Source organism: Triticum aestivum, chromosome 5A, assembly GCF_018294505.1.
Source record: "Triticum aestivum cultivar Chinese Spring chromosome 5A, IWGSC CS RefSeq v2.1, whole genome shotgun sequence".
NCBI classification, from domain to species: domain Eukaryota; kingdom Viridiplantae; phylum Streptophyta; class Magnoliopsida; order Poales; family Poaceae; genus Triticum; species Triticum aestivum.
In genome coordinates this window covers 91,965,612-91,979,048 of record NC_057806.1, presented here as the reverse complement: position 1 = coordinate 91,979,048, position 13,437 = coordinate 91,965,612, and the positions used below count along the sequence as shown (strand labels likewise).

The 13,437-nt window shown below is 47.5% G+C and overlaps 1 protein-coding gene across 2 annotated transcripts; it reads left to right on the top strand.

Annotated features, from left to right (window-relative positions):
• The first annotated feature begins 6,043 nt into the window (after window positions 1-6,043).
• On the top strand, window positions 6,044-10,676 carry LOC123102454 (uncharacterized). Of its 2 annotated transcripts, none has more exons than XM_044523803.1 (11): window positions 6,044-6,323; window positions 7,305-7,393; window positions 7,851-8,166; window positions 8,269-8,352; window positions 8,438-8,953; window positions 9,042-9,171; window positions 9,258-9,420; window positions 9,511-9,639; window positions 9,739-9,933; window positions 10,025-10,147; window positions 10,232-10,676. In XM_044523803.1, exons 3-11 carry the CDS (start codon window positions 7,914-7,916, stop codon window positions 10,343-10,345), a joined length of 1,707 nt encoding a protein of 568 aa, XP_044379738.1. In that variant the 5' UTR covers window positions 6,044-6,323; window positions 7,305-7,393; window positions 7,851-7,913; the 3' UTR covers window positions 10,346-10,676. The 2 variants fall into 2 exon arrangements, with proteins under 2 accessions (XP_044379738.1, XP_044379739.1); XM_044523804.1 differs by lacking the exon at window positions 6,044-6,323 and adding an exon at window positions 6,462-6,851.
• The last annotated feature ends 2,761 nt before the right edge of the window (window positions 10,677-13,437 follow it).

The window sequence follows — 13,437 nt, the reverse complement described above, 5'->3', positions numbered from 1 at the left end:
TGAAACTCCCGAACCTTTCCGGTTATGCAATCAGGTGTTGGGGATACAGGGGAAGCATAATATCTCACCCAAATCTAGCGATTCCTACATCCAGCTGTATCCATCCTTCAACACATAACCGAGAAAAAACTTCGGAAACCATCTACCTCAACCTTCAAAAAGCATCCATTATACAAGTTATGGCGATACTCCCGAACTCCCGCCCCAGTACTAGGTGGCGTCGAGGTTATCTCACCAACGAACTGCATAAAAGAGATTTTCGATGTCGGCGTACTAAACTCAGGTATTCCAGAACTGCAATGATAAAATTATGACGACAACACCTTAGAGCTCAACTCCCCGGGACACTTCCACAAAACCCCTGACAGGAGGCACCAAGACAATGTTCTCGTCATAAAACCATCGGAACGATTCCAAGATACCCGCGTGATCCTAAATTTTTTTTAGTGAAATTTGAGAAGAGAAGAGTCAAAACTCTATGTTAGGATGCCTTACCAGAGCGATGAGGAGACTGGGAAGTAAAAAGAATTCCTAAACTCTCCGATATATAATTCCTAAATGACTCAAAATATTTTTCTAGACACAACTCGGCCGCTAAAAACGATCAAGCAATGGGGCTCCTAAGGTCGGGGAAGGCTCTGATTACCAACTTGTAACACCCTCGATGCGACTATATCTCCCACGTGTCGAGGCACGACTTAGAGGCATAATCGCATTGAAGGCATATGTCGCAAGTTAGGCAATCTTCACAACATCCCATGTAATATATAGATAATAAAAGGGGAGATAACATAGTTGGCTTACACTCGCCACGTCATTCAAGTGCATAAATAACATTACATCAATCAAACACTCATGGCCCGACTACGGCGCCAAAATAAAAGATAATCCAACATGCGACACGGTCCCGATCACCCCCAACAGGGCACCACTACTGATCATCAGGAAAAGAAACATAGTATCGTTGAGAGTCTTCGTCGAACTCCCACTTGAGCTCAAGCGCGTCACCTGGAGCGAAATCATCAGGCCTTGCATCTGGTTTGGAAGTAATCTGTGAGCCACAGGGACTCAGCAATCTCGCACCCTCGCGATCAAGACTATTTAAGCTTAATAGGTATGGCAAGATAAAAATATGTGGAACTGCGGCAAGCGACTAGCATATATGGTGGCTATCCTGTTTGCAAAAGAGAGCGAGAAGAGAAGGCAAAGCGCGAACGAATAACTAGAGGGCATCCTGCGGCAAGCATTACTCCAACACCGTGTCCACTTCCCGGACTCCGCCGAGAAGAGGCCATCACGGTAACTCACACGTTTGATTCATTTTAATTAAGTTAAGGTTTAAGTTATCTACAACCGGACATTAACAAATTCCCATCTGCCCATAACCGCGGGCACGGCTTTCGAAAGTTCAAATCCCTGCAGGGGGGTCCCAACTTATCCCATGATGAGCTCTCACGGTCAACGGAGGAATAGACCTCCTCCCGAGAAGTTCCGATCAGACTCGGTATCTCGGTTCTTCAAGACACTTCGACAGGTTAAAACAAGACCAGCAACACCGCCCGAATGTGCCGACAAATCCCGATAGGAGCTGCACATATCTCGTTCTCAGGGCACACTCAGATGAGACATCCTACAAGTAAAACCAACCCTCAAGTTTCCCCGAGGTGGCCCCGCAGTCTACTCGGTTCAGACCAACACTCAGAGGAGCACTGGCCCGGGGGGGTTTAAATAAGATGACCCTCGGGCTCTGGAAACCCAAGGGAAAAGAGGCTAGGTGGCAAATGGTAAAACCAAGGTTGGGCATTGCTGGAAAAGCTTTAATCAAGGCGAACTATCAAGGGGTTCCCATTATAACCCAACCGCGTAAGGAACGCAAAATCCGGGAACATAACACCGATATGACGGAAACTAGGGCGGCAAGAGTGGAACAAAACACTAGGCGAGAGGCCGAGCCTTCCACCCTTTACCAAGTATATAGATGCATTAAGATAACATGGCAATATAATGATATCCCAACAAGTAAATAGATGTTCCAACAAGGAACGGCCTCCAATCTTCACCTGCAACTAGCAACGCTATAAGAGGGGCTAAGCAAAGCGGTAACATAGTCAATCAACAGTTTGCTAGGACATGGTGGGTTAGAGGTTTGACATGGCAATTTGGGAGGCTTGAAAGCAAGTGGTAGGCATCGTAGCATTGGCATAGCAAAAGAGCGAGCATCTAGCAAAGCAAAGATAGTAGTGATTTTGAGGGTATGATCATCTTGCCTGCCAAGTTGTCAGAGTTGACTGGATCCTCGAAAGCAAACTCAACGGGCTCCTCGTTAGCGAACTCGTCTCCCGGCTCTACCCAAACAAGACAAACAAGCAACAAGGACACAATCAACCACGTGCAAAGCTCAAACAATATGATGCAAGGATGGTATGCTATGCGGGATGCGATGCGGGATGCATATGCAAGATTTGACAAGGAATGCATGAACCTGGCCTCAACTTGGGAATCCAAGTGTGCCACTGGAAACATGAGATTAAATCGCTTGAAAATGATATAAAGAACGCCGGAGTCGGAGTTACGGTTTGGAAATGGCAAGCGATTCAATTATGACACCGGTCTGCGATTTACAGCAAGTAGCCATCTAAATGCAACGAGATGAACATTCTACAACACTCAAACATGGCATAAAAATGCATGGCAGGGATGCATTAAAGATGCTTAACAAAAGTCTAGCACTGAGCTACGGCTAAATCATCCATTAACAGGTTCAAACAAGCATGGCAAAAATGCATATGGTAAACAGATTTCAGACTTATTGAAATTAACACTTGTCTGGAATCTCAGATCAGATAGCACTCTTCGGAGCAACAAAATTATATGCTACAGGACCTGAACATGGCAAAGTAAAGCATGGCATGGAGCTACTCAAAGAGCTTAACAAAAGTCCCTTAGTGACCTTGAGCCAAAAGGGATCAGAAAATACAATTGCAAGCATGTGAACAAGGCAAAAACATAATCAGTTCTCAGACTTAGTAAAAACTGGAACATGCTGAAATAGATATCAAGTAGGCATGTTTTCGAGCTCGATGCACTCACCACAGAGCAAGTCATGATAATCTAAGTATACACCCATCAAGAATACACAAAATGCAAGCTAGACATGGCAAGAACAATAGCATAACATGCACGGATCAACTACAACATCCCCGGCAAAATCGCTAACAAGTAGACAATCTGCCCAGATTCACGAAGTAGCAAGAGTAGAGCTCGATTGACTCAAGCTAGGGTGCTCCATAATTTCAAACAAAGACATGGATGTATAGAGCTCTACAAGATTAAAAAAACATCCTTACTGATCATCCTCAAAAAAGGCACGAATCACTAGGAAACAACATGAACATATGGCCATATGAGATAAACAGCTTAAGGACTTGGTGGAAATGCTAAGTCCCTGAAATCAGCATTACCAAGTGCCTCACTTTGCAAGCTTGTGCTAGTCATCACACACATCACAAAAATACATGGGTTCCACCTTTGGAAAGATGGCAAAACCCTTAACAAAACATATGTAGAGCTCAGGGACATATCATGCACACAATAATCATGGCAAAAATGACAAATATCTAAATGGAGTAGCAGATCTGACAATTATCTCAAGTAGCCCTTTTCTAACAGCATTTCGGGCATCAAAATGAACTCAAATGAAAATAATGCAATGGAATAAAATGATGTACTCTTTGAGACGAACATTTTGATATGCTATATGCGCGAAACGGAGCTACGGATGCAAAGTTATAGCACGATGAACAGGAGCATATGAACTAGGGTTTCGGGCAAAAAGTCAACCCTCGAGATTTTAGATCTCAGATCTGGCACGCTCTACGAGGTTCGTCGGCCGGAGCTTCGAGGTCGCCGGACTTGGAGAAGAGACCGGAGCCGTGGCCGGCGAGCTCCTGGCGGCACGTTGTCGGTGGGGCCGGGTCGGCGGCGGGGCCGGCGCGGTGGTCGGAGGGCGGAGCGGGGCGGAGCGGCGCCCCGGGCGGCGGACGCGGCGATCGCCGGTGAGGCCGGAGCAGGGCGGCGGGGCCGGCACCGGCGAGGAGGAGGCGAGCGGCGCGGCGAGGGAGAGGGCTCGGGCGGCCTCGGGCGAGCGGCGGAGGTGATGGGCTCAAGGGGGCCGGTCTCTGGCCCGAGCGGGCCGGCGGCGGGGGAAAGATGGCGGCGACACGTGGCGGGCGCTGAGTGGCGCCGGTTGCCGGCGGACGTTGTCTGGCGCGGGCCGGACACGTCCGGTGCGGCGGATCTGGGGATTTTTTAGGGTTTCGGGGAGGGGATCTGAGATTTGGAACGAGGGGTCTTTAAATAGAGGTGGAGGGAGCTAGGAGAGTCCAAGTGAGGTGCGGTTTTCGGCCACGCGATCGTGATCGAACGCTCTAGATGATGGAGAAGGTTTTGGTGGGTTTTGGGCCAAATTGGAGGGGTGTTGGGCTGCAACACACACGAGGCCTTTTCGGTCCCTCTGTTAACCGTTGGAGTATCAAACGAAGTCGAAATGGTACGAAACTTGACAGGCGGTCTACCGGTAGTAAATTAAGGCCGCTTGGCAAGTCTCGGTCCAATCCGGAAATGTTTAATCCCCACACACGAAAGAAAGGTAGAATTGACCACCGGAGGAGAACGAAGCGCCGGAATGCAAAACGGACAACGGGGAAAATGCTCGAATGCATGAGATGAACACGTATACAAATGCAATGCACATGATGACATGATATGAGATGCATGACAACGATAACAACACACGGAGACAAAAACCCGAACCCGAGAAAATAAAATAACTTAACGCCGGAAACGGCAAGAGTTGGAATACACATTGGAAAGTCATATCCGGGGTGTTACAGGCGGTGGTGGACAGCGGCAAGGTGGGCAGCGGCGGGGTGGGTGATGGTGCAGACATGATCGGACCCAAGCTACCTGATACCAAGGTGTTATGAGTTAGGGTTCTGCCGGTTCTGAGGCGGAGATTGTAGGGGAATGATGAAGGATGACGAGGACGAGGGCGCGGCGGCCGATGGCTGGGCGCCGTCCTTGCATGGTGGAGAAGAGGCGGCGGCGGCGCAAGAGGCGGCTAGGGTTAGATCTTCCGGCTCCCTAAAAAAAGCCGAGCAAATGATGATTGCTTCTTACTTGATTATTAGATTGATACATCTCCTCTCCTTATATAAAGAGGTTTACTTTTTTTTAACAATATAAAAAGATTTATTTGGCTCCTAAACAAACGACAAGATAATTAGGCTAAGTCGATAAGATAACTTGGGCCACAACACATTGGGCTAAGCCCCTAAGTGTAGGCCAAAACCGATGTCAAATTCACTTTTTGAACATTTGGCACCGGTGCCCTACATAGCCCAGCCGATGCCAAATAAAAATTTCAGGGCATCGATTCCTCTACTTGCTCCGACGCCATATTTCGTTGAGGCAATAAACTAGGCAGCCACTGTACTTTTGCATGCGAGGCACCACCGGCGAGACACTGCTTTGAGCTGATATATTACTAGTTTATACGTAGGTGGGCCAGAGGTGGATGGGTGCCAAATCCTTCACGTTGTGGTGCCGGTGCTAAACTTTTTACATGTGACATCGAAGTGTATGTGGCAAACTTTTTAAATTTCTGACACCGAACACATAGTGGAGGGCCTAATATGAGTTATAACAGACGATGACCAAAGTCGGGCCGTGCACTGCATGCATGTGTACCGAGCGTCTGACAGAGGGTTCGAGCATGAGCACCACTGGCACCTGACGATCCCATATCTCTCTCTCATTAAATCCGTCTACAGTGTCGTGTAACAGCATGCACTGTTGCTGACCCGCGAGCAGCAGTAAATCCTCAACCGCCCACGGCCCACCACACCCAACCAAAAAATTAATCAATTTCTGCCCGATATACGATTCCACTACAGTAGAGCGTGCGTACTCTACTGTCTAATCCGAAAACAACGGAAGATCGGTCGATGCTCCGAGCCAAACACGATTTTTTTCTTTTCCGGACTCCGAACCGATCGTCCGTGCGCGGCGCGGCGCAGGAGGAGAAAGGCGATGACGCCGCGCAGCACTGTAGCCTCCAACCTTTCCTTTTCCTGCCCACCACCACCACCTGCCTTTGAAGTCGAGCCCCCTCCCTCCTCCTCCCTCCTACGTGTATATACGATACCACCACCACCACCACCACCTCGGCGACTTCGCTCCTGCCGGCCCGGCCATCTCCATCCACCGTCCGCTCCGGCCGGCCACCTCGCCGCCGCCGCCCGTCCCCTCCTTGTGATGCTTCGGTACCCGCCTCTCTCTCTCTCCCTCCCCGTCTCGCCCTGCTCGCTCTTCTCGCGAGGATTGTTTTTCTTGTTTCTCTTTCCGGGAGCTCGGAGGGGATCCCAGGTGTTCTTGGCGACGGGGGAGGAGGCGGCCTTCCTTGTTCTGGATCGACTGCCAAATCTTCTGTTTATCTGGTGTTTCTTTTGCCGGCGGGGTTGGTTTGTCGGTAGAGCGCACACAACCACGAGCGCTTCTTCTGCTTATCCACCAATGCCGCAGCTGTGTTGTCGATTTCTGCTTGGATTCAGCCTGGGTTACTTTCACGCAAACCATCTCTTGTTTCCTCTGCCGCTCATAAATAGGCCGCTCCCTTTTGATCGAGCTGCTGCCTGGCCCTTCCTTCAGAAAAGAAAAAAGAAAAAGAAATGCCCCTGCATTTGACCAATTTGTCTGCTCTGTTTCTCCGATTCATCCGGGCTTTTTCGTCTGTGCTGTCATTTGATTTATGGGATTATTAGTCTGCGCAGACGTGAATCCGACTCCTTCAGGTTCTTGCTGGCGACTACTATTTGGTTTCCTCTCCTTTCATTTCCTTTCGGAAAGAAGAAAACAAGTTCTTGGCTAAGTAGCAAGATCCAGCTCCGTTGCTAGTTTCAATCCGACTAATTTAATCCCCACTCCACTCTGGGTTTCTGTGTTCCTCGCCTCTTAAAAAGCTTAAAAAAAATCCTTCTTTGGTGGCCGTGGAGTCAACTTGTCGAGCTGAGAAGTTCAACCAGCAATAAAGCTCGGCGGAATCTTCAGACTTGTTTATTCTTTTACCTGGAGCTCCTAGTTGTTTCCAGTACAACCATCTTCTTATTTAGTATAGCATTTTCCCTTGATTCAAATCAATTCTATAGCTGTGAGATGATGCGCACACCAACTGTTGATTTGCGGTTTTATTATGAGCATACATGTCTTTCCACTTTTGAACGGTCAATAAATGGATTTGTGCGCAGGCTGTCGCAAGGAGGCGGAGTGCTGCGCTGCGCTGGTGATTACTAGTAGGCATCACATCTCCGGCCTCATTTGCCCTGTTCATCACCAGGTATTTTCAGTTCCATCCATGTAGCCGTTCAAGAAATTTGCTAGCGTTATCTTGATTGATCTCTCCGCCTTCTATTGTCACGGTAAGACGTTCATGGTTTCATTGTCTGCTTTGGTTCCTGCATCTTGTTCTTAGGTCAATGCATGTCCCCTCACTGCAAGTTCCATTATATTAAGTTCTAAATTAAGCACCCTCGAGATCTTTAGTAGGAGGAGGGACCTGTTTTTTTATCGTTTATTTTATCATCAAAGATTTAGAGAGCCATAAAATGGATGTGTCTTGCCATCTTCTTTCTTTTTATCAAACAAATTTGTAGTTAGTTGTTTTTCATACAGCTGCATGAATTAGGCAACCAACTTTCAGATGTACTACAAGCAATCTAGGGTAGGCACACAAGTAATCTCCACACTGTGAAGAACAAGCCAGCTGATCTCTGTTGAGCCTTTTTCTTCTGCAGCTTCTTGGAAGTCTACATTTTGGTCAGACCCTTTGAAGAAGAAATCCTCTCACAACTACTACCATGGGTGCCTGTGTGTCTTCAAGCAGAAGGCGGAGACCGCAGAGATTGCGCTGCACATATCGCCGCGGAAAGGTTTTGAGAAACACGCCTACCATACGCGCCAGTGATGTGGGGACCTGTGCTGCTTCTGGAGAAGTTGTCCATGTGGAGACTTCCGCGGCCACTCGCAGGAAGTCCGATGGCTCTAATGTAACATTCCACCTCACACAGCTGCAGTGGCATCATAGCGAGCTAGACTCTGAAAATGGAAGCGGTAATCGGAGTTTTCATGTTACTTTCATACATTTTAGGATCCAAAGTCTTTACATTTCACATTTAGGATTGAAAGTCCTTATATTTTGCCCTATTGGTGCAGTTGTATGTCAGGAAGAAGCATGGTTCGATTCTGTCAGTATTTTGGGGTCTGATTCCGATGAGGACTTCAGCAGTGTCAACGGAGGTATTGTATTTTCTCTGGACAGGTTTGATTAGCAGTAGGCATATGAATTTGTTCTTATATATTTATGCACAATCTTTTCTTGCAGACTTTCCTGCCATGTCGAGCGCAGGAAGGACACACTTAGTGCAGTGTGAAGATGCTTCATGCATTGCTGATTGCATCCAGAAGTTCGAGAAGTTTTTCGACAGTTCATGTGTTGCTCAAGCTGTTGAACAGTACCTAACAAGAGATGCAAACTGTATGGATAAATCAAGCCAATCCGGTGTTCAGGAAGCAGAGAGGCTTAAAATTGCAAGTTCGGAAACATCTGATATCTCTGGTGCAAAGGTGGAGGAAGCAAAGACAAAAAATGATGGCGTAAAAATGCTGACAAAACTTCGAAGAGGTGACGAGGCATGCAATAATTTGAAGTCTTTCAAAGATGGAGAAAAATCTCATGAAAGTATCTTCAAAAGTTTGACACCAGTGTGCACGCCTCGTCATGCTAATAAGGTTCAGCCTTTGGGAGTGGCGAGCCCACGGGGCCAAAAGAAGAAGTCAGGAGTTGTCAGGCTCTCTTTCACGAGGACATCTTTTGATGGGGAGCAAATTACTGAAATATGTGAGTTTTCCTCTGATGTGTCTTACCATATTTTTTCTACATTAGATAATTTTCAGAAATATGATTGATGTTGAATCTCTATCCCCAGGCTCTAGGAGGTACTTGATTCGTCCAAGAGCCGGGCTATTGATTCCTCAAGCCAGCGAGAAAATATCAGAAGGTTGTTGGTCCATTCTTGAGCCTTCGACCTTCAAGCTACGCGGAGAAAGCTTTTTCAGGTAAGAGTTGGTGCACCCTTTGCTTGTCTTGTTTTGTAATTTTCTAGTACATGAACTTGGTTTTAATTTGTATAACTTTTATGTAGAGACAAAAAGAAGGCAGCTGCCCCAGGAAGTTCTCCATATACTCCAATCGGCGTGGACATGTTCATGTCACCAAGGAAAATACATCACATTGCCCAGCATATTGAGCTACCATCTATAAGGCCAAGTGAGAAAGTTCCTTCGTTACTTATCGTAAATATTCAGGTATGATAGTCAGAACTCGCTGGTTTCCCCTAAACATTTAGGATGCTAGTTGTTGCAATGATTACTAATGCGTATGTATTGTGCACCCAGATGCCTACATATCCGACTGCTATCTTCCTTGGGGACAGCGATGGGGAAGGGATTAACCTGGTGTTGTATTTCAAACTGAACGACAACTTTGAGAAAGATATTTCTCCTTACTTCTATGAGAGTATCAAGGTAAATTTTCTCTCTCCCGTCTTTGTTCGCAGACAACTGATGCATGTTGATGACCTGAACTGATATGCCCTTGATCTCTGTTTTCTGTCTCATTTACAGAGACTTGTAAGCGATGAGGTAGAAAAGGTCAAAGGGTTTCCATTAGACTCAACTGTTCCTTACAGGGAAAGATTGAAAATATTGACTGGGTTGGTTAACCCAGATGATATGAATCTGAGTTCTGCAGAGAGGAAACTTGTGCAGGCTTATAATGAAAAGCCAGTTCTGTCACGGCCTCAACACAACTTCTATGTGGTGCGTGACATTTTCTTGATGCATGCCATCTTTTTAGTTTTTTTTGCTAGCATCTCCACTCCTATATAACATATGGGTTTGATACATACAGGGATCAAATTACTTGGAGATAGACCTAGATGTGCACCGGTTTAGCTTCATATCAAGGAAAGGGCTCGAAGCTTTCCGAGAACGGCTGAAGCATGGTGTAATCGATCTGGGTCTAACCATACAGGTAGCATGATGACTCATTCTTCTTGATAAGTTGCTAGGAGGGATAACTTGTCGATGAACTGAAAATGTTGAGCGTGTCATGCAGGCCCAGAAGCAGGAAGAACTCCCTGAGAATGTCCTGTGCAGTGTAAGGCTAAACCGGCTTGATTTCGTCGATCATGGACAAATACCAACACTCCTTCCTTGCGATGACGACTGACACGTGACCTGGGTGTGCTAAGTTAAACCTGAAGTCTCAGTCAGGACCTCAAAACCATTTCCAGGTGCTCACAAGTTCTGACCCTTGAGGATTGATGACCTTCCCTTTGCTATGTGTGCTTGGAAGGGTTGCGTTGCTCTGCAAGATGAACGGTCCTGCCGCAGCCCGCAATGTTGTTATGTAAAAACATGCGTATATAGTCACGTTCATTAACAATCTGGATATGTGGGTCAACTTCGAATCTGTGAACCCCGCGAATCAGGAGTTGATGATGCTATCTGGACGGCCTTATTGGTTTATTTATTCAATTTATCTCTTCTCTATCTTCTAATATCATATTGTATGTACATTATTTGTTATAAGGCTATGCCAACCTCCATCCAATTAAACATCACATTCTGAAACTTGTTCTGGACGTAGCTATCATCAATATATATGTCTGAGTTTTTGCAATCCAAATCTTGAAGAAGAAAATAATAGATTTGATGCTAAAATGCTAGTATAACTGACACCAGTTATCTCAAACTAGAATCCAACGGGAGTTGTTTAGAGGGAAAAAAAGTAGTGTAGCTGTCTTTCCACCAAAACTGACGATGCCATGAATCCGGGGTATCCAGGGCACCAGAAGTCGGCCCACCAGACCTAGTAAAGCCCTCGCCTGCCCATGCCTTCTACCCAGCCCATGGCCTCCACCAAAGGAAGAATTCGGCTTGCCATCCAAGACACGCCGAACGGGAGATCCAAGACTCTTCAACCGCCTTAGCCGACTAAGAAACTTGTAATCCTAGGTCTCGTCCTCTATAAGGCGAGGTCGGGCTAGTCATTAGGTATCTTACATCTCATAGTTTCACTCCCTCGATACACATATGAACATCTGCGTACATTGTGCTTGTGCACCCTATGAACAATTAGAAAGTAGGGTTTTACCTTCACCATGAGGGCCTAAACCTGGGTAAACTTTGCCTTTGAGTTCCCCAACTCGATCATCCGAATGCTGCGGTACCCTGTCGAGGGATCTGTCAGATTCCAATCTGACAATGGCACTCCAGCAACCAGGCATGGGGTGCACTTGTTGGAAACAAGATACATATGTGATCTAGCATTATTCGTGGCGTCTATGCTTAGGGCCTGATCTTTATATTTAGGCGCCATGAGCTTCGTCGCTGACTCAACGGGGTGAGTCGGCCTTGTCCCTCCCCTTGTTGAAGGCCAGGTTCTCATCTTTGGGAATTTGGAGTTCGTCACTGGCCAGCGTGATGAGACCCGTGTACATGATTCGGCACCTCCCACTTTGTCGAAGGCCTAGGAGCCGATGAAAATCTTCAACTTCCCCCACCTTTCACTTTGTCTGAGTGGTGGAGTCGCTTCACCAGATCTTGGATGAGGAAGAGTCTGACGAGGACAGTGACTTGAGCAACTGCCCGGAGGCAATCCTAACAACCGACTTGGCAACGGTCCGGACTGTGGTCTACATGGTGGATACCAACAACACCGTTGCATGGAACGCCGACGACATAGAGGAGGACGGCGACTTTGACGTCACCACAACGACGACCAACTTGGACGTCTTGTGCACGCCAGTGACGGGCACAAAGATGAAATTGATAGTTTTTCGAGTTTTGAAACATTTTTGAATCTTGGGAACATTTTTAAAATTTGGATCATTTTTATAATCTGAGAACTTTTTAAAAACTACAGTTTGAAATTTGAAACATTTTTCAAATGCATTAACATTTTTGAAATTCGAAATCTTTGTAAAATTCATTAGTATTTTCTGAAATTCAAATAAATGATTTTTTAAATCTTGAATATTTTTTGGAGTTTAAAAATGCAAAAGATAAAGATAAAAAATAAAAAACAAACAAACATGGGGCGCTCCGGCCCGCACATGGGCCAGCCCAAATTGCGCGCGGGGACCGATAGTCTGTCGCATAGTGGCCCATCTCATCTGTGGCGTCGAAGGAGCTGGCAGGCCGAAATCTCCCAGGCCAAAACCCACCATTGAAGAATATAATAAAGGGCCAGGGACTTTGTCTCCCTTTGAAACGCACGCACGCAGTGGGCACTCAGATCACCCCTGTTTCTTCGTTCTGCCGCTGCCGACAGAAGCTTCGATCAGGCATGCCCATGCCCGACCTGGCTACTTGCTAGTATCGATTCCAGTTGATCCAAGAATTGACGAAGAAGGTTAGGATGAGCGGGCGAAGAGGCAAGGAAGAAAGGTTAGTCTACTCCAAAGTCCAGTCATGTAGATTAAATATGTGCCTTCTAAATTATGGATGTAGAATTGTAATAAGAGAATACGAACAACCAAAACTAATTAGGAAAATTTCATAGATGTGTTGTGCCCAGACAAGCCGCCCGCAAACCACGGTAAAACACTACGTCGCGGCATGAGCGCTGCTAGGATAGCTCTTGCGAAACCTCGCTTCTCGCTCGCCACAGCCATCGTCCCTGCAGATCTCGCCACTCCAGCCTCGCGGCATGCCTCCACGCCGGCGAGGGCCGCGGGCACCGACCGCGGCCACACCCCCTCCATCCCCTCGGATGCCCCCTTCCGTCTACGAAGCCTTCCCAGAGATGGTGAGGCCGATCTTACCAGTTCCACAGGGGGTGCTCATGGCGACCAGGGCGCCGGGATGGGTGAAGCGGGCGACCAGGATCCGCGACGCCACCGTGGCGTGGATCCGGTGCGTGCGAGAGTGGAAGGCGGCAGATCAAGCGGTGGCGGCAGAGACCGCCCCAAGCGTGAGATCCGCAGCAGTGAGGCATGCGGAGATCTGCCAGAGGAGGGCGGACATGGAGCAGAGGATTCTAGCAGTGAGGATCTACGACGAGGCCACGACGGAGGAAAGCGCAAGGATGCCCGCGTTCCCACACTCTCCACCGGCCGCGTTCGTGCTGTGGGCGAGGGCGGAGGTGAAATCAAAAGATCCTCGGTGGGCGCTGCGGTGGGAATGCATTCTGGGAGTGATGCCGTCGAGCACTCCACTTCAGTTCTCACCCCCGCCTCCGGCCTCCAGCTGAATCTGGATTGCGGGGCCACCATTGCTGAAGCTTCTGACGGTCAGTTCAAAATTCAAACAGGGCAG